General features: G+C 43.2%; 1 protein-coding gene across 2 annotated transcripts in view; it reads left to right on the forward strand.

Annotated features, from left to right (window-relative positions):
• Positions 1–18,971, forward strand: part of SYTL4 (synaptotagmin like 4) — a 155,180-nt gene that overhangs the window by 40,792 nt on the left and 95,417 nt on the right. Inside the window, exons 1-2 of one of the 2 annotated variants that reach the window (XM_029607401.1) lie at positions 7,551–7,587; positions 18,621–18,763. In XM_029607401.1, the coding sequence (XP_029463261.1) occupies positions 18,645–18,763 (119 nt within the window). In that variant the 5' untranslated portion in view covers positions 7,551–7,587; positions 18,621–18,644. Of the gene's footprint in view, positions 1–7,550; positions 7,588–18,620; positions 18,764–18,971 lie in introns of those variants that run through there. The other variant, XM_029607400.1, reaches the window with a different exon arrangement.

Here is an 18,971-nt window from a genome sequence, read left to right on the forward strand (position 1 = left end):
TATTGATATCCCAGTATCTTGCTGTATTTCCACAAGTTATGTGCTTATAAAAAAAAAAAATTGTAAATTTCAATTAATAAAAAAAATAAAAATTGGATATTTGCTGATTGTCCCAATTTCTTTTTCTCTCAAAAGTTCTTGAAAAAGCAATGTTATCTCAACTGGAAAACAACTAGAAGACCATGATATTCCATATCCAAACCAATTCGGATTCAGAAAAAATTGCTTAACCGAGACTTTACTTGTATCTTTAATGGACCTTGTACTACAGGGATTTGACTATGATGAATCCTACATACTGGTTCTAATTGATCTTTCAGCAGCCTTCAACACTGTAGACCATACCTTGCTATGTCATCACCTGAGGAAAAATTGGTTTGCAAATGGTTCTCTTCCTTCTTATCAAATAGGACATTCCAAGACAAACTGGGCAACCTGTTTCCCTATTGATACAGGTATCCCCAGGGTTCCACACTCTCATCAACACTATTCAACATTTACTTGCTTACTCTGTGCAAATTACTGGCAGAATTAGGAATTGCCACCTTAAAGGCAGATGACATTCAGTTCTACGTTCCTCTTGTGAAATTATTTTGAAAATATAGCGTTAATGCTCTCAACATACAGAAGGGCAATACAGCAAGAACTATCCCAACTCTATAAATACAAAACTGAAATCATTTGATTAAGGAGAAAACTCCTCTGGTTAAACCTCTACCCTTAGACCTGGGTCATTTTCAAATCAGACTCTCTGATCAAGTGGGGGACTTAGGAATCCAGTTAGATGAAAAGCACATAAATTAATACAGGAGACACAAAGCTGCGCATACTACATAGACTGAAACCTTTACTAACGTTTGAAGACTTCCATGCGGTTCTACAAATGCTCATCTTCTCAAACAGACTACTGTAACTCCCTATTACTTGGACTTCCTAATTGTCTAAAAAAAACTACAGTTACTACAAAATGCAGCAAAACTAATAGGAATGAGGAAATTTGGTCACATCACACCCTCACAGTTAGCACTATATTTGCTACCAGTACAATCATGAAAATATTACAAAGTATTAACATTTAATATTTAAAATCAGCCGCTCTGAAAATCCTGGGCTGATGGTTGTGACTCTACAACCATACATGCTGCAGAGAACTCTTAAGATCACAAAAGAAAGGACTGACTGTGCCTACAACATGGAAATAAGAGATTGTGTGTCTTCCACAGCAGGCCCAAAACTCTTAATTCTCTACCTGAGACAATACGACTGATACCAGTAGGAAAAATATTCAAACGTGAGCTAAAAACATGGTTATTCAAAAATGCGTATAACCTAACTTAAAGTAACAGAATGCAGAGTCTGCAATAATGAGACACTTTTATCCTCTCGTTACTAATTAATATCTGACACCTCAACACTGTAAATTTACTGAGACAATTTCTGTTCTTCCAGCCTAATGTTCCCAGACCCCTAGCAAAAATGAGCTAGAACTTTACTGTAGACATTTAGTGAAAAATGTATTAGAACATCATTGTTTATTGAAATTACTCCCAATTGTGTTGATCTATAGTATGAATGTTACTTTTGTAAACTGTTGTGATCTTCAGTTGGAATGATGGTATAAAATGTCTAAATACAGATGTAACTTTTTACAGATTAGTTTGTGTATTACTGCATATCCTGGGAGTGTTAAGTGCTATATTTGTTTCTAGGGGTGTGCATTCGTTCCCTACGAATTGGTAATCCGCAACGTATATGGCCATATGTGGGGAAGCAAAACGTATCGCGATTCCCCACGAATACAATGACTCTTCGCCGAATTATTCGGCCGCCTAAAGGAGCAAATAACGCCCCCCCCCAACCCTCCTAACAACCCCCAAAACTTACCAAAACTCGCGGGGGTTCCGGGAGCCATCTCCTGCACTCAAGCCTCGGCTGCCGGTATTCAAAATGGCGCCGATAGCCCCTGTGACATAGTAGGTCAAAGGCTATCGCCCCTGTCACATGGTAGGAGCAATGGATGGCCAGCTATTGGTGCCATTTTGAATACTGGTAGCCAACGGCCCAAGTGCAGGAGGTCGCTCCCGGACCCCTGCTGGACTTTTGGCAAGTCTTGTGGGGGTCAGGAGGGTCAGCCCCTGTCACATGGTAGGAGCAATGGATGGCCGGTGCCATATTGTGCTCCTACCATGAGACAGGGGCTGACCAATGGCACTGGTAGCCCCTGTGACATAGTAGGTCAAAGGCTATTGGTGCCATTTTGAATACTGGCAGCCAAGGCTTGAGTGCAGGAGATGGCTACTGGACCACCAGGGACTTTTGGCAAGTCTTGGGGGGGGGGGTCAGGAAGGTGGGGGGGTTGTAGTTTAATTTTAGCCAGGAAACGAATAAGAATTGACATATAAAGGTATCGGGGGGGGGGGGGCCTTGCCGAATGCAACGTATCTGCCCCCCCGACAAATACGAATCCCAAATGCAATGTGTGGCGTCCCTCTGCACATCCCTATTTGTTTCCATTTCTCCAGGTTTGCACTGCATGCAGAGTGGCTTTTTTGGGTTTCCATTCCAGTTTCTCCATATTTGTAATATGTGATCTTTCTGTATTTGGTAAAGGCTGGTTTTGAATGTGTGACCAAGGTGAGGTATTTTACTAGCATGTAGGCATTTTGTATCTGTCTTATTTGTTGTGTTTTCTCAATAGGACATGCATTGGTAGTGAACTGCTGTCTTTTCTTAAGTAGGACTATTGAGCCTGGTAGTAGAGGGCGTTTGTGTTAGTTACTGAGATATCACCAGAATATATATATATATATTTGTAAGGTGAGTTGTACAGGGAATATTCTACTTCTGCTTTGCACCCATTGTTGGGGTCAAGGGGGGGCGGTTCCTGTGAATGCAGAGTGCTTACATTTAACCTCGTGACAGTCATGTGTTCACTGTGTCATACTTGTGAGGACCATCTGTCAGGTGTGTTCTGACAAAAAAAAAAAAGATTGAGAACCACAGATGTAGAGAACCTAAGCTAAGCAATAATATAAATTGCAGGCAGCAATGTAACAAACAGATGAGCACATACTGAAGAGTAGTAAATCACCTGGACCGGATGGTATACACCCCAGAGTTCTGAAGGAACTAAAAAATGAAATTTCAGACCTATTAGTAAAAATTTGTAACTTATCATTAAAATCATCCATTGTATCTGAAGACTGGAGGATAGCAAATGTAACCCCAATATTTAAAAAGGGCTCCAGGGGCGATCCGGGAAACTACAGACCGGTTAGCCTGACTTCAGTGCCAGGAAAAATAGTGGAAAGTGTTCTAAACATCAAAATCACAGAACATATAGAAAGACATGGTTTAATGGAACAAAGTCAGCATGGCTTTACCCAGGGCAAGTCTTGCCTCACAAATCTGCTTCACTTTTTTGAAGGAGTTAATAAACATGTGGATAAAGGTGAACCGGTAGATATAGTATACTTGGATTTTCAGAAGGCGTTTGACAAAGTTCCTCATGAGAGGCTTCTAGGAAAAGTAAAAAGTCATGGGATAGGTGGCGATGTCCTTTCGTGGATTGCAAACTGGCTAAAAGACAGGAAACAGAGAGTAGGATTAAATGGGCAATTCTCTCAGTAGAAGGGAGTGGACAGTGGAGTGCCTCAGGGATCTGTATTGGGACCCTTACTTTTCAATATATTTATAAATGATCTGGAAAGAAATACGACGAGTGAGATAATCAAATTTGCAGATGACACAAAATTGTTCAGAGTAGATAAATCACAAGCAGATTGTGATAAATTGCAGGAAGACCTTATGAGACTGGAAAATTGGGCATCCAAATGGCAGATGAAATTTAATGTGGATAAGTGCAAGGTGATGCATATAGGGAAAAATAACCCATGCTATAATTACACAATGTTGGGTTCCATATTAGGTGCTACAACCCAAGAAAGAGATCTAGGTGTCATAGTGGATAACAAATTGAAATCGTCGGTACAGTGTGCTGCGGCAGTCAAAAAAGCAAACAGAATGTTGGGAATTATTAGAAAGGGAATGGTGAATAAAACGGAAAATGTCATAATGCCTCTGTATCGCTCCATGGTGAGACCGCACCTTGAATATTGTGTACAATTCTGGTCACCACATCTCAAAAAAGATATAATTGCGATGGAGAAGGTACAGAGAAGGGTTACCAAAATGATAAGGGGAATGGAACAACTCCCCTATGAGGATAGACTAAAGAGGTTAGGACCTTTCAGCTTGGAGAAGAGACGACTGAGGGGGGATATGATAGAGGTGTTTAAAATCATGAGAGGTCTAGAACGGGTAGATGGGAATCTGTTATTTACTCTTTCGGATAGTAGAAAGACTAGGGGGCACTCCATGAAGTTAGCATGGGGCACATTTAAAACTAATCGGAGAAAGTTCTTTTTTACTCAATGCACAATTAAACTCTGGAATTTGTTGCCAGAGGATGTGGTTAGTGCAGTTAGTATAGCTGTGTTTAAAAAAGGATTGGATAGGTTCTTGGAGGAGAAGTCCATTACCTGCTATTAAGTTCACTTAAAGAATAGCCACTGCCATTAGCAATGGTTACATGGAATAGACTTAGTTTTTGGGTACTTGCCAGGTTCTTATGGCCTGGATTGGCCACTGTTGGAAACAGGATGCTGGGCTTGATGGACCCTTGGTCTGACCCAGTATGGCATTTTCTTATGTTCTTATGTTCTTATTCACACAGGCTGCAGAAACAGAACGGTGCAGCTTTGCATACCGATGTACTTACTCTGCAGTCACACAGTGCTCAGGATCCTATATCTTATGATCCCTCATTGCACAGTGCAAAGATGCTGCCACAGCTCTGAAGCAAAGAATATAATATCATAGACATGTGCTGGATTCTTTGCATATTTCAAGCCTGTTGAAGCATATCGAAGCTGCTGACACATCTACAATAGACTTCAATTTTTCAGGCTGCTTTTGCCAACACAGCTCTGCACAACCCATCATAGATCTGCAGGAGAAGGGGTTAAGTTGCCCCTGCCACTGCCAATAACTTGCACTGCCTAGACTAGTGGCGAATGGACTTTGCCTGGAGATTGCTAAGCCAATGACCTCAATAGTTTCTCTTATTTTTAAAAGGCTGCCCAATCTCATGTAGGAGCCTGTCCTGGTCTCGGAAGAGGGTATCCTCCTACCACCTATGCCAGGATAGAGGACACATCAGTTGCTTGACCAAATTGCAGACTTGGTGAGGAGTTGCTTTACATTCCTGACCAAGGAGATGGGAGGATTGTTCCAACCTCTCCTTTCTTCTATAACTTTGGTGATACCACAGGCCGGAGTCTGAATAAGGAGAGGGAGCATGAGGCACAAACTCTACATTCCAAGCATCTAGTGCAGCAAGGTGGGAAGCATGGAGTTAGAAGGTGGAGGTGGTGGAGGAGAAGGGCATAGATGAAAGTGACTTGCCCAATGAGCCACTTTCACAAGGAAAAAGTAGGGAGAGAGAAGTGGAGATGATGAGGAGTTGCAGAGTGAATGCTCTTGCAAGCAAGAGGAGCTTGAACTGTATGCACAAATAGGAGCCAATCTAGTGACTTAATCACAGACTCACATGAAACTTTTTTTTTTTGTAGGTGCAGAATTCTTCATTAACACCCAGAGAGCCCTTATGCATTTCAGCATGTGCTTAAATGACTTGACTGTCTCTAATCATAAGCACAAATGTAAAGGTGCAAGTGCAGGGCCCAAGCCCTTCCTGCTTGGAATCTAACCAAATGCTTATCCCTTCTGAGCTAACTAACCATTTTCTTTCCTGCAGTCATAATCTCTTGCTTACAGCAGTAGCCATGGTGACTGTATATGTTGTATAAATAAAGGGATGTGGCAGGCCAAAGAGGAAGGTCTTGTTTGTGCACACTTAGATCACAGTACCGCAGGGATGTGTGCTTTTTGTGTTTCACTGCATTGTACACCAGGTGGTGTTTGGGTTTTTTTTGTTTTTTTATATATGGGGGGGGGGGAGTGGAGATTGCATCTCTGAAAAGTTATGCACCAGACTATCAATTTCAATGGAGATGTGAGGAGGAAGAGCTGCTAGTCTTTACTGCTGGTGAATTTTCATTTCCTCTGTGAAAAGTGTAGGGGAAGAGTAGCATCCCCAATTTGCATGTTTGGTTTTTAGACTCCAAGCATGTTATAAGGTGGTTAGACTACCAGAGCCTTAACTTGAAATATGTTCAGCTAGCATCTCCAGGAATAATCTGATCTATTTGGTACATGTCATTACTTCTGTACATTTTTATCCTTTCTGTGGACTGGGGGGGTCCTGCAAAAAGGTACCTATAGAGATTGTTCTGTGTTCTGACCTTGGAGCTCATGGTGTCTTTGAGAGATTCTCATTTGAAGCAAAGCTAATCTTTTCATTGCAATATGTCAGCCCTTCGTGCCTATGATAACTGGGTGTGGATGTTACTGGTCTGGAAGCTTCTTACGCAAAAAGATAAGATGGGTACATTTCCTTGGGGGGGGGGGAGGGCTGCAAACAGGTGTGTTTCAGAAGGGGGGGGCAGATTTTATTCTTTAATTATCCTTTTATGAAATTTTTAAAAGGTAACAAAATATGAATAGTAGTATGCTGGGAAAACTTCTTGGTTTCTTCCAAGAGTCACTCTACACTCAAACATAATAATCGATCACAGTTTTTTTAATTTACTTACTGTCTTTACTTCCAAACTTGCAATTTAATATCAAAGGCAAACTTACAATGGCCATGCATGTGTATGCTGAACTTCAGCTCAGTTCTGTCTAAGAAGTGCTGAAAAAAACCATCTGTCCAAACCTATCAAGAACACAATACACTGGTGCTCATAAGTTTACATACCCCTGGCAGAATTTGTAAGATGTGTAGCATTTTAGAAACATATAGAAACATAGAAACATAGAAATGACGGCAGAAGAAGACCAAATGGCCCATCTAGTCTGCCCAGCAAGCTTCACACATTTTTTTTCTCTCATACTTATCATTTTCTCTTAACTCTTGGTTCTATTTCCCTTCCACCCCCACCATTAATGTAGAGAGCAGTGATGGAGCTGCATCCAAGTGAAATACCTAGCTTGATTAGTTAGGGGTAGTAGGGGTAGTAACTGCTGCAATAAGCAAGCTACACCCATGTTTATTCCCTTTACCCAGACTGTCATACAGCCCCTATTGGTTGTTTTTCTTCTCTCCTGCCGTTGAAGCGGAGAGCCATGCTGGTTATGCATTGAAAGTGAAGTATCAGGCCCTTTTGGTTTAGGGTAGTAACCGCCGTAACAAGCCAGCTACTCCCTGCTTTGTGAGTGCGAATCCTTTTTTTTTTTTTTTTCTTTTCTCCCCTGCAGTTGAAGCTATTCTGGATATGCGTGAAGCCTCAGCTTTTCTTATTCCCCTGCTGTTGAAGCAGAGAGCTATGCTGGAAATGCTTGATGTATCAGCCTCTCCCATGCCATGAAGCAGAGAGCCATGCTGGATATGCATCGAAAGCGAAGTATCAGGCACATTTGGTTTGGGGTAGTAACCGCCGTAATAAGCCAGCTACTCCCCGCTTTGTGAGTGCGAACCCTCTTTTCTTCTCCCCTGCCGTTGAAGCAGAGAACTATGCTGTATATGCTTGGAAAGTGAAGTATTAGGCTTATTTGGTTTGGGGTAGTAACCACCGTAACAAGCCAGCTACTCCCCTCTTTGTGATAGCAAATCCTTTTTTCCACATTTCCTCTTGCCGTTGAAGCTTAGAGCGATGTTAATCAGAGCGAAGGTAATCAGAGTAGGAGAAGCCATTGTCCTGTGCACACGCTGGAGTGATTTCCCTTGGAGGACGTGTATATTCATTGTGCAACCTGCATTGTGGCTTAAGTATTTCTGCTTATTGCTTTGAACCTGCATCGTGGCTAAGTATTTCTGATTATTCTTGAAGTTGTGTAGAAAGCTTCTGTGCCTATTTATAGTGTGTTTCATTTCTTTATAGTAAGAAATTATTCCAGTAAGTTCATTTGCTGTTTGCTTGCACAGGGCTTACTGCTTTGTATTTGTGCAGAAAGCCTCTGTGCCTAATTCCTGACTGTTTTAATTTTCTTTATAGTAAGATAATAATTTTCTAGTAAGTTAAATTGCTGTTTGTTGCACAAAGTTAGAACCCCCTCACTGTTATTTAATGTTTCATATTGTGCTCTTCTGTGATGCATAATAGTTTGATTACAACCATAATATATACCTTTTTCACTTTAATCACTCTGAGGTAGATCTTTAAAAAGTACGCCGGATTTTATAAGATACGCGTGTAGCCTATAAAATCCAGGGTCGGCGCGTGCAAGGCTGCGCAAAATCGGCCGCCTGTGCGCGCAGAGCCAAGCGGCCTCGGAGGGAACTTTCCTTCTGCATCCCCCCCACCTTCCCCTCCATTCCCCTATCTAACCCACCCCCCAGCCCTACCTTTGCTGTACAAGTTATGCCTGCTTGAGGCAGGCGTAACTTGTGCGTGCCGTCTCTGCATCCCTCGGCACAGGCCGCAGTGCCGGGGGACTCGGGACCACCCTCCCGGCCTGCTCCCTGACTCGGACACACCCCTGGCCGGCTGGCACGCCCCCGGACATGCCCCTCCCACCCTTTTTACAAAGCCCCGGGACTTGCACGCGTCCCGGGGCATTGCACGTGCCGGCGGCCTATGCAAAATAGGCGTGCCGGTGTGCAGGGCTTTTAAGATCTACCCCAATGGTTTTTGAGTGTAAATATTACTATCCTTATCATAAGGCTTGGGGGTAAGTGCATGGACTACCCTTAAGAGAAATTTGAGGGTAACCTACATGGCTCAGTAGATACTATCATAAGCTTGCTGGCAGACTGGCTGGACCATTTGGTCCTTTTCTGCTGTCATTACATGTTAAATTTTATCTTATGATAGCATCTATTGTGCTGGCAGGTTAACCCCAAGTTTCTCTTAAGGGTAGTTCATACACTTACCCCCAAGCCTTATGATAAGGATAGTAATATTTTACAATAAAAATACCAAGCAACTATTTAACCCATAAAATATTACTGCTAGCAACATTTTTACTGGGTGAGGAGTCAATGCTGCTTGACTTGCTTTGCTTTTGAATTTGGTCATAGAAGCACGAAAATGCTTTTTCCCTTACGTCTGCAAATCAGTACCTCAGACCATGAAAGTCGGGGACCATGATGGTTGTCATCTGAATCTAATTTCCTCTCCTTCCTCCTCCAAAGTGGACGGTGATATATTGCAGTTGTCAAAAGTATCAAGGCTTATTGGTTGAGGGTAGTAATCCCCGTGCTTCTGCTAAGGGTAGTAACTGTCTTGCTGAGCGGGTTACCACCATGCACTCTCTTCATTTTCATCCTCTAGCCTTTAGGGACCCACAGTGTTTATCCCGTACCCCTTAAAATCTTGTTTTTTTGTCTTCACCTCCTCCAGAAGGGCAGTCCAGGCATTCACCACCATCTGTGAGGAAATATTTCCTGATGTTGGTTGTGAGTCATCCCCCCCCCCCCCCCCCGGAGTTTCATTTCATGACCTCTGGTTCTACTGTTTCCTTTCTAATGGAAAAGGTTCAAAGTTTGTCTCATTAAAACCTGTCAGGTATCTGAAGGTCTGTATCATCTCTCCTGCACCTCCTCTCTTCCAGGATATACATATTTAGGTCCTTCAGCTTCTGATCCAATCAGATGTCCCTCCCCATATATTGTGGCACAGCAGGGAAGACGTCCGTAGTTCTCTGCTTCTAGTACAGTGGTTCTCAACCTTTTCCCCATCGTGACAGACCTGACAGACCACACTCACATGTGACATACTGCTCATTACAATTCACAGCAGAAATAAAATAAATGTACAGTATTTTTAATTAAAAATGACACAAGGAAAAGATATGTATTCTGTCTGAACAGAAATTGCATAAATAGTAAATATCCCACACCAATTTCTAGTATTTATTTATTTGGTGCTTTTCTATACCAGAATTCATGATACAATCATATCATGTCCGTTTACATGGAACGGGGGTACAGTAACCTTAGATATTAAAGCGGAGAGAAGCAGAAGTTACAATAAAACAGGGGTGCTGGAACTGGGGGAAGAGGAAGACAAAGCATAAGTAACTTAACGGCGAGAAGAACAATTATTTACATTGTGCTGAATGTACAGTAATGATTGCTCTGTTGAATCAGTGAGTTTCGGGAAAGGCTTGTTTAAATAACCAAGTCTTAAGCCTTTTTCTAAAAGTCACCAGGCAGGGTTCTTGTCTGAGTTCGGGAGGAATAGCATTCCATATGGTTGGTCCCACTGTAGAGAAAGTCCGTTCTCTGGATGATGGATGGTGTGTGGATTTGGTTGGGGGGGCGTGCAGGGATCCTCTATAGGCTTCTCTGATAGGTCTGGATGAAGTGTGTAGTTTGAGTGGGAATTGAAGGTTGAGAGGGGCTTGGTTGTGGATGGTTTTGTGGATGATGGTGAGGGACTTGTGTAGAATTCTGAAACGTATTGGTAGCCAGTGTAGATTTTTGAGAATGGGAGAGATGTGGTCTCTTCTGCAGGAGTTTGTCAGGATTCTGGCTGCCGCGTTTTGAAGCATCTGAAGAGGTTTGATGGAAGAGGTGGGGAGACCTAGCAAAATGGAGTTGCAGTAGTCTATCTTGGAGAATATTACGGCTTGGAGGACAGTTCTGAAGTCGTGGAAGCGAAGAAGTGGCTTAATTCTTTTTAGTACCTGCAGTTTATAGAAACAGTCCTTGGTTGTGTGGTTGACAAATGTTTTTAAATTTAGACGATTGTTGATTAATACTCCCAGGTCTCTTGCTTGGGTAACAAAGGTATTGGTGAGTGACCTTTGAGGAGTATCACTGTCCGGGGAAATGAGGAGGAGGAGTTCAGTCTTAGCTGAATTGAGTATCAGGTTTAGGTTAGAGAGGAGGAGATTGACCTCTTGGAGACAATTTTCCCAGTGCTTGAGTGTTTTTGTAATGGATTCTGTAATGGGGATCAAGATTTGCATGTTGGTGTATAGGAAGTGTTTTAGTTTAAGGTTAGTTAGCAGCTGGCACAGGGGAAGGAGGTATATGTTGAAGAGTGGGGGACAGGGAGGAACCCTGAGGAACTCCTAGTGATGAATTGAAGTGAGGGGACTCTTTTTATTGTTGATTCTGACTTTATAGCCTCTGTTACTGAGGAAAGATTTGAACCATGTAAAGGCAGTTCCTGTAATTCCGATGTCAGTCTGTTGAGGAGGATAGAGTGTTTTACTGTATCAAAAGCCGCCGCGAGGTCAAGGAAAATTAATAAAAGATTGTCCTTTGTCCAAACCATGATGAGGTGATCTGTCAGAGATGAGTAGGGTTTCGGTGCTTAGTGCCTTGCGTAGCCACGCGTATCTTATAAAATCCGGGGTTGGCGCGCGCGAGGGGGTGCACATTTGTGCACATTCAGCGCGCCGAGCCCTGCGCGCGCTGCCCGTTCCCTCCGAGGTCGCTCCGATTTCGGAGCGACCTCGGAGGGAACTTTCCATTCACCCCCCCCCCCCCCCCACCTTTATCTTAAAAGTTACTACTGCCTCCGGGCAGTAGTAACCTACGCGCACCGGTGCAGCAGGCCCCGACACAGGCCGCTGTTCGGGGCACTCGGCCATGCCCCCCCCCCCCCCCAGGCAAGCCCCGGGACTTACGTGCGTCCCGGGGCTTGCACACGCCGCCGAGCCTATGCAAAATAGGCTCGGCGCGCAGGGGTTTTTTAAAAGGGTTACGCGCGTACCTTATGCGTGTAACCCTTTTAAAATCCAGCCCAAATTGTTCTGTCAAAGGGGAAGAAAAGGCATGTAATGCCCCTTATGAAGGTAGACTGCATTCTGGATAGGAGTCAGTCCAGGAGGAAGACTTCCTATTGGGTCAAGAAGAGGCAGAGGAAAAGCTGACAAATAGCTTCTCCAGGTCTGACTAACTGGGGCCCTAATCTCTAAAGTGACTCTCAAACTGGATGAGGACTGGCCGAAGGAGGAAGAACCCAGAGGGGATCCAGTCCTCACAGGAATTAAATCAGCCACTGTCTTTCCCGTCCATACAGCAATTAAATATGCTTCATGCAGAATGGGAACTCCCTGATGCATCATTACTTGGCTCTCCTGCCATTGAATATTTGCTCCCTTTGCAACAGCAAGAGTTGGGACTGTTTAGTTCTGCCCCCAGAGTGGATGCATCAGGGGCAGTGGTTATAAAAAGAACCACGATACGGTTAAGGGGGGGTACAGTGCTAAAGGATCCACAAGATAGGAAGGTGGCGTCTGCTTTCAAAAGATCCTTTGATGTGCCAGTTTATCACTCTAGGGTCTGGAGTCCATCCAGCGATCTGAGGAGGATATGTAGTACAAGCATTGATTTGGTGGATGCAACAGGCACATGGAGTGGGGAGGTAGAAACCACTCTGTGGTGAGGCTGAGATGGCACATTTTGAATCAGCAGCGGCCTTGATGATAGACAATCCTATACCAGGGTTTTCCAAATCTGTCCTGGGGATCCCACAGCCAGCCAGGTTTTCAGGATGTCCACAATGAATATGCATGAGATACATTTGCATATCCATGAAGAATCAGTGTATGCAAATTTATCTCATGCATATTCATTGTGGATATCCTGAAAACCCAACTGGCTGTGGGGTCCCCAGGACAGGTTTGGAAAGACCTGCCCTATACAATCCAGTCAAGTCAGTGGCCAGTGAATAAGGTACAGCCCTTCAAGGCAGCAGATGCAGTGGGCCGTGACAGACACAACTGAGGGCCAGTATCATGTAAGGATCCACAGTGATAATATACAAAGCCACTCCTTGCTCCCACCAGTAGGCAGACACCTACATAAATACTATGAGTAACAGACCTGCAGAACACAAGCCCAATGAGTCTTAGAAGTCATTTATTGGGGATTTATTTAGGCTTTCAGCTCCAAGGCATGAGAAGCCTTCGTTCTTTCCCCATGCAAGATTCAGAAAAAGGTGGCAGAACAAGTAAAAATAGACAATACTACTTTAACTGGAAGCAGTGGTACCTGTACCAATAGAAGAAAGAAAGATATTCAATTCCCTTCCTTCCAAATAAGGAAGGGACAATTCTGAGAGGTGTGAATCAGTCTCTAAAAATACTGTACTTCTGCATGGAGACCTTGAAGACTGTGACAGTGCAGTAAGAAAGAGGATACCTGTCAGCTTTGGATCTGCCACATCCCTATCAGAATCATCCACAATATCTGTACTTTGCTGTACTGTCAAGTCACTATCAATTCAAAGCTCTGCCTTTTGGACTAGCCATAGCCCCTAAGACATTCACAAATGTAATGGAAATGGTAGCAGCCTACCTGCACAGAGAATGAATGAGTACACCTATACCTGGATGATTGGCTGATTAAGAATGGACTTCTTGCTGGAGGGTATGCCAAGTGACAGACCCAGTTTTATACAGATACTGGAGAAATTGGGATGGGTGGTGAGCAGGGACAAGAGTCAGATGGAGTCCTTGTAAATACTGACCTATCTTGGAGTCCAATTCAATACAAGGAGAGGTAAAGTGTGCTTAATGGACAAATGAATTAACAAGCTACAGGCCCAGGTGAGGGAAATGTTATCAGCGGTTTCTCCTCAGACATGCCAGTATTTACAAGATCTAGGCTCTAACAGCAGTGATCCAGGTAGTTCCCTGGGCAAGGGCCCACATGTGCCTTCTGTAACAGAGTCTGCTGTCAAATGTTCCTGCAAAGTCAGGAGCTCAACAAGGTGTTACGGATGACAGTAGTTAGTCTAGTGGTGGTTGTTGGCCAGTCTAAAGAAGAGAGTAAGTTTGGCAGCCCCATTGTTACGATTGCCATAGATGCAAGCAAATCTAGTTGTGGGGGTGCATTGCGAGGGGCAAACAATGCAAGAGTGCTGGTCCCATATAGAAGCAGCATTCTCCATGAGCTTCCTGGAGCCCTAAGCAATCGGGTGAATAGTAAAGAGTTTACTCCCCAAAGAGGGGAAATCAGTCGGGGTATTTAGAATATGCCATGGAACAAGGAGCATGCATTACTTGCATGCTCCTTGTTCCTCCATTACTTGCATGCTCCTTGTTCCTCCTTGCAAATTCATTTGCAAGGAGGAACAAGGAGCATGCAAGTAATGGAGGAACAAGGAGCATGCTCCTCATAGGTTCTCAGCTGCTCATAGAGGAGGAGCCCTCAACATAGAAGCCAACTTCCTAATAGATCTAATGGAAATGTACAAGAACACCAAAGCAAGAGTTGTTCAGTTGAAAGAGAATGTGGATCCAGAGGGAAAGATGTATTAATACAAGTGGCCCAGAACCACACCAAAGTATATATTCCCCCCCCCCCTTTGGCTAATGGTAGGAAAGGTGGTGAGAAGGATTATGGACCATCCAGGGCCAGTTATACTGATAGCTCTGGATTGGGCAAGACACCCTTGGTATGTGGATCTAGTCAAGCTCAAGTTAGAAGAACCAGTAAGATTCAGTTAAATAAGACTTGGCTTAGTAAGGACTGGTATTCAGGGAGGATCCAGCACAATTTTTGTCTTGCGGCATGTCTCTTGAGAGGAAGAGGTTATTGAGAAGAAGAAAATAGACTTTACTGAAGGCAAGAACAACTTCCACCTCTAACATTAGAATTTGTAAGATCTTTGAAGGGTGGTGCAGGAAGAGTGGTGTATCCACGACTCTGCAGTTTCTACAGGCTGGACTAGATAATGAGCAGTGAGCTCATTGTTGGTACAGTTGGTGACTGACTGAATGCCGTAGTGGGGAGTGTATATGGGCCTCCTTAGTGTCTCTTCAATATGTTGTCGACTTCTTGAAGGTGACAGTCTGGATTAGGCTGCCAATGAAGCCACTAATTCTGCCATGTTTCCTAAACCTGGTGATGAGTCCTTGCTATCTAACCTTTACCTAGCTCTAAATGCATCAAAAACTGAACTACTTTTTATCTCCAATCATCCTGACCGTATTTCCCACCCACACTCCAGAACACAGCCACAGCCCACTCCCAGCTGCATTCCGTAAGAGACTTAGGTGTCCTCATAGATCAATACCTAAACTTCAAACCCTACATCAAATCTCTCCTAAAGGGGGGTTTCTATAAATTAAATGTCCTTAAACTCAAACCCCTACTCCACACTCAAGATTTCCGTACTGTAGTACAGACTACCATGCTCACAAAACTGGACTACTGTAACTCCCTCCTACTAGGCCTTCCCGCCTCCACCATCAAACCCCTCCAGATTCTGCAAAACTCCATGGCCAGGGTCATAACAAATACCCGTAAAAGGGACCACATCACCCCCATTTTAAAGGACCTGAATTGGCTGCCTATTTCCTTCCGCTCACAATACAAAACTCTTACCATCCTTCACAGTTCATTATACAAATACAATCACACCTGGCTAGATGAAATGCCACGTTTTCCACTCCACTGACCGCCCCACAAGAACCACCGTTGCAGGTACCCTTCACACCCCATCCCTCAAATCTGCGCATCTGTCCCTCACCAGGGAAAGGGCCTTCTCCATCGCTGGTACGTCTTTTGGAATTCCCTCCCCACTTTCCTCCGTCTAGAGCCATCCCTACACAATTTTAAGAAAGGAGTCAAGACATGGCTCTTCAAGCAGGCCTACCCTGATACAAACCAAACATAGACAGTCTCCTTTGAACAGTACTTCCATGATGGCTTCCTTAAACCATCCTCTTGCCCCTCCCTTACCCCAGCACTCTCACCTTAGCTCCTCCTCAGCTCAACCATCCCTTATTTCCGCCTTTTACTTCCTACATTTTTATGCTGTTGATAGCAGCCTTGACGGATAAGATGTATAGAGCGATTATATAAGATGTATATAGTTCCTATTGCATTCAGTTCCCATCTGGTACGCAGTTCCTATTGTACACAGTTTATTGCTTTCCATCTCCTTCCTTTATTTCCACCTTTATCTCCTTCCCCCTTCCCTCATCTCCCTTTTCTTGCCTGCCCAATCTCCCGTCCCCTTGTTTATTGTAATTTTCCTCTTTTTCAGTTCATTGTAAACCGGCATGATGTGTTTTACGAATGTCTGTAAAGAAAAGCTCATAAATAAATAAATGAGCCTTGACCAGGGCACCATTTGAGCCTCTGAACATCCATAAAAGGTCTTGGGTTGAAAACTGTGATATTAGTGACTATTTCTTAGCCAGAACTCTTGAGTTGTAGGCATTATCCTGTAGGGAGCCTTACCTGACCTGTTTAGGAGAAATGGTCACCATTAAGCTGATCCCCCTTGTTCTTATTGAAGGTAATATCTGATAACTAGAAAGAACACAAAACAATCTACAACAGCATTTAACTTTCAAAAAGATGACTGATAAAATGAGGAATATGGTTAGGAAAAAACTGAAAGGAGCAATTGCAAAGGTTGAGTTTAGCTCAGGCATGGATGTTTAAAAATACCATCTTGGAAGCCTTTAACAGATGTATTCCACACATAAGAAAAGGTGGAACGAAGGCTAAACTACTGGCATGGTTGAAAGGTAATATCTAAAACATCTTTCAAGAAATGGGAAACAGCATATGCACTAGAATGTCAGATGCAAAGAATTTGAAAAGAAGCTTGCTGTGGAAGCAAAAACTCCTAATACATTTATCTCGGGTACCTCGGGTACATTTGAGGTAAAAAGCCTGTAAGGGAGTCAGTTGGACCATTAGATGATCAAGGGGTAAAAGGAGCACTTAGGGATGACAAAGCCATAGCAAAGAGACTAAATTAATTCTTTGCTTCAGTATTCACTGAGGAAGATGTAAGATACACTATATCAACTTTGAATATCATTTCTAGTATGGGTATCTGGGTTTCCAGAAAGCATTTGACAAAGTCCCTCATGAGAGACTTCTTAGGAAATTAGAAAGTCATGTGATAAGTGGCAGTGTCCTTTTGTGGATTGCCAACTGGGTAAAAGATAGAGAATTTTCCTAGGGGGGGGGGAGGTTGAATAGTGGAGTGCCCCAGGGATCTGTTCTGGGACCAATGCTTTTTAATATATTTATAAATGGCCTGGAAATGGGAACAACAAGTGAGCTGATCAAATTTGTCGAGGACACAAAATTATTCAAAGTTGTCAAATCACAAGGGGATTGTGAGAAATTGCAAGAGGACCTTGCAAAACTGGGAGACTGGGCATGCAAACGAAATTTATGTGGACAAGTGCAAAGTGATGCACTTAGGGAAGAGTAACCCAAATTATAGCTACACAATGCAAGGTTTCACATTAGGACTCACCATTCAGGAAAAGGATCTAGGTGTCGTTGTTGAAAATATGTTTAAATCTTCTGCTCATTCTGCAACAGAAAGCCAATAGAATGCTAGTGATTATTAGGAAAGGAATGGAGAATAAAACTGAGAATATCATAATGCCTCTGTATTGGTGCGACCTCATCTTGAGTATTGTGTTCAGTTCTGGTCACCATATCTCAAAGATATAGCAGAATTAGAAAAGGTACAGAGAAGGGTGACCAAAATGATAAAGGGGATGGAACAATTCCCCTATGAAAGCCTAAAGAGATTAGGACTCTTCAGCTCAGAGAAGAGATGGCTGAGGGGGGATTATAGAGTTCTATAAAATGAGTGGAATGGAACAAGTAAACATTTATTCAGTTGCCTACTCTTTAGAAAAGTACAAAGACTGGAGGGGGGGGGCACAATGAAGTTGCTGGGTAGTACACTTAAAACTACTAAAATACTTTTTTTTTACTCAGTGCATAGTTAAGCTCTGGCATTTGTAGCCAGAGGATGTGGTGAAAGCTATTAGTATAGCTGTCTTAAAAAAAAAACACAAAAAAAAAAAAAAAAACTTGCACAAATTCCTGGAGGAAAAGTTCATAAAAATTAAGGGTAGAGTTGCAGAAATTCACACTGTGTTCTTGGGATAAGCAGCTTGGAATCTAGCTACCCCTTGGGATCCTGCCAGGTACTTGTGACCTAGCTTAGCCACTGTTGGAAACAGGATCCTGGGCTTGATGGACCCTTTCTCTAACCCAGTACGGCAAGCCTTATGTTTTATATAAATCAAGTATGCTTATCAGGCTTTAGGAAAGCAGAATATCTAGGTCAAATGTAGCTCAGACTTCTAGATGTACACAAGGCTCTTAAGATTCCTAGAGGTCACAAACGATTTCTGGAAGTCAACTTTTTTTGCTGTTTGCAGGGTCCTGCAGAGGAGCAGCGGCCTATGAGGTAACAGTTGCACAATGGATTAAGGAAGTGATTGGAGCAGTGTACATATTAAAGGGAAAGCCAATGCCAGAGGGCCTAAAAGCACATTTGGGCAGGACAGATTAGTGGCCCCAGGAGAAATCTGCAGGACTGCCACATGGGCATCACTACATTAATTTACAAAATATTATAGGCTGAACCTTCAGGATAGGGGAGAGCACAGCCTTTGCCACAGGATAATGTTCTTACCAGGTTTTTTGTTTTTTTTTTACTTCAGTTTTTATTTCTATATTCATATAACTTTACTGGCAAGACTATTTTACATATATTGCTGATGTAACTCCTTTTTTTTTTTTTTCTTTTATGGTCTCACAGCAGGGAAGAGGCCAGCAGTGGAAGATGACTCAGGGGTCAGAGCTCGTGAACCTGAATTTCCTCTCAGAAACTGAGAGGGAGCTGATCCTGCAGGTCCTGCAGCGGGATGAAGAGCTCCGAAAAGCAGAAGAGAAGAGGGTTCGGTAAGATGTGCGCTGGGGAGCAAAGAAATACCATTAGGCGCAGATGGGTTCCGGTGGGCTGTCCTTGCCCCTAAATTTCTTGCAGGGACACGTCTGTTTACATATTGACAGATATTTGTCAATGTGTATCTGTACTTCCATCAGACCTCCCAAACTTCCAGCTCCCTGGCCTAAGCTCCTCCAAAGCCCGACTGGCAGCACAGTTTGT

The sequence above is a fragment of the Rhinatrema bivittatum genome, chromosome 6, assembly GCF_901001135.1.
Source record: "Rhinatrema bivittatum chromosome 6, aRhiBiv1.1, whole genome shotgun sequence".
In the NCBI taxonomy this organism is placed as follows: domain Eukaryota; kingdom Metazoa; phylum Chordata; class Amphibia; order Gymnophiona; family Rhinatrematidae; genus Rhinatrema; species Rhinatrema bivittatum.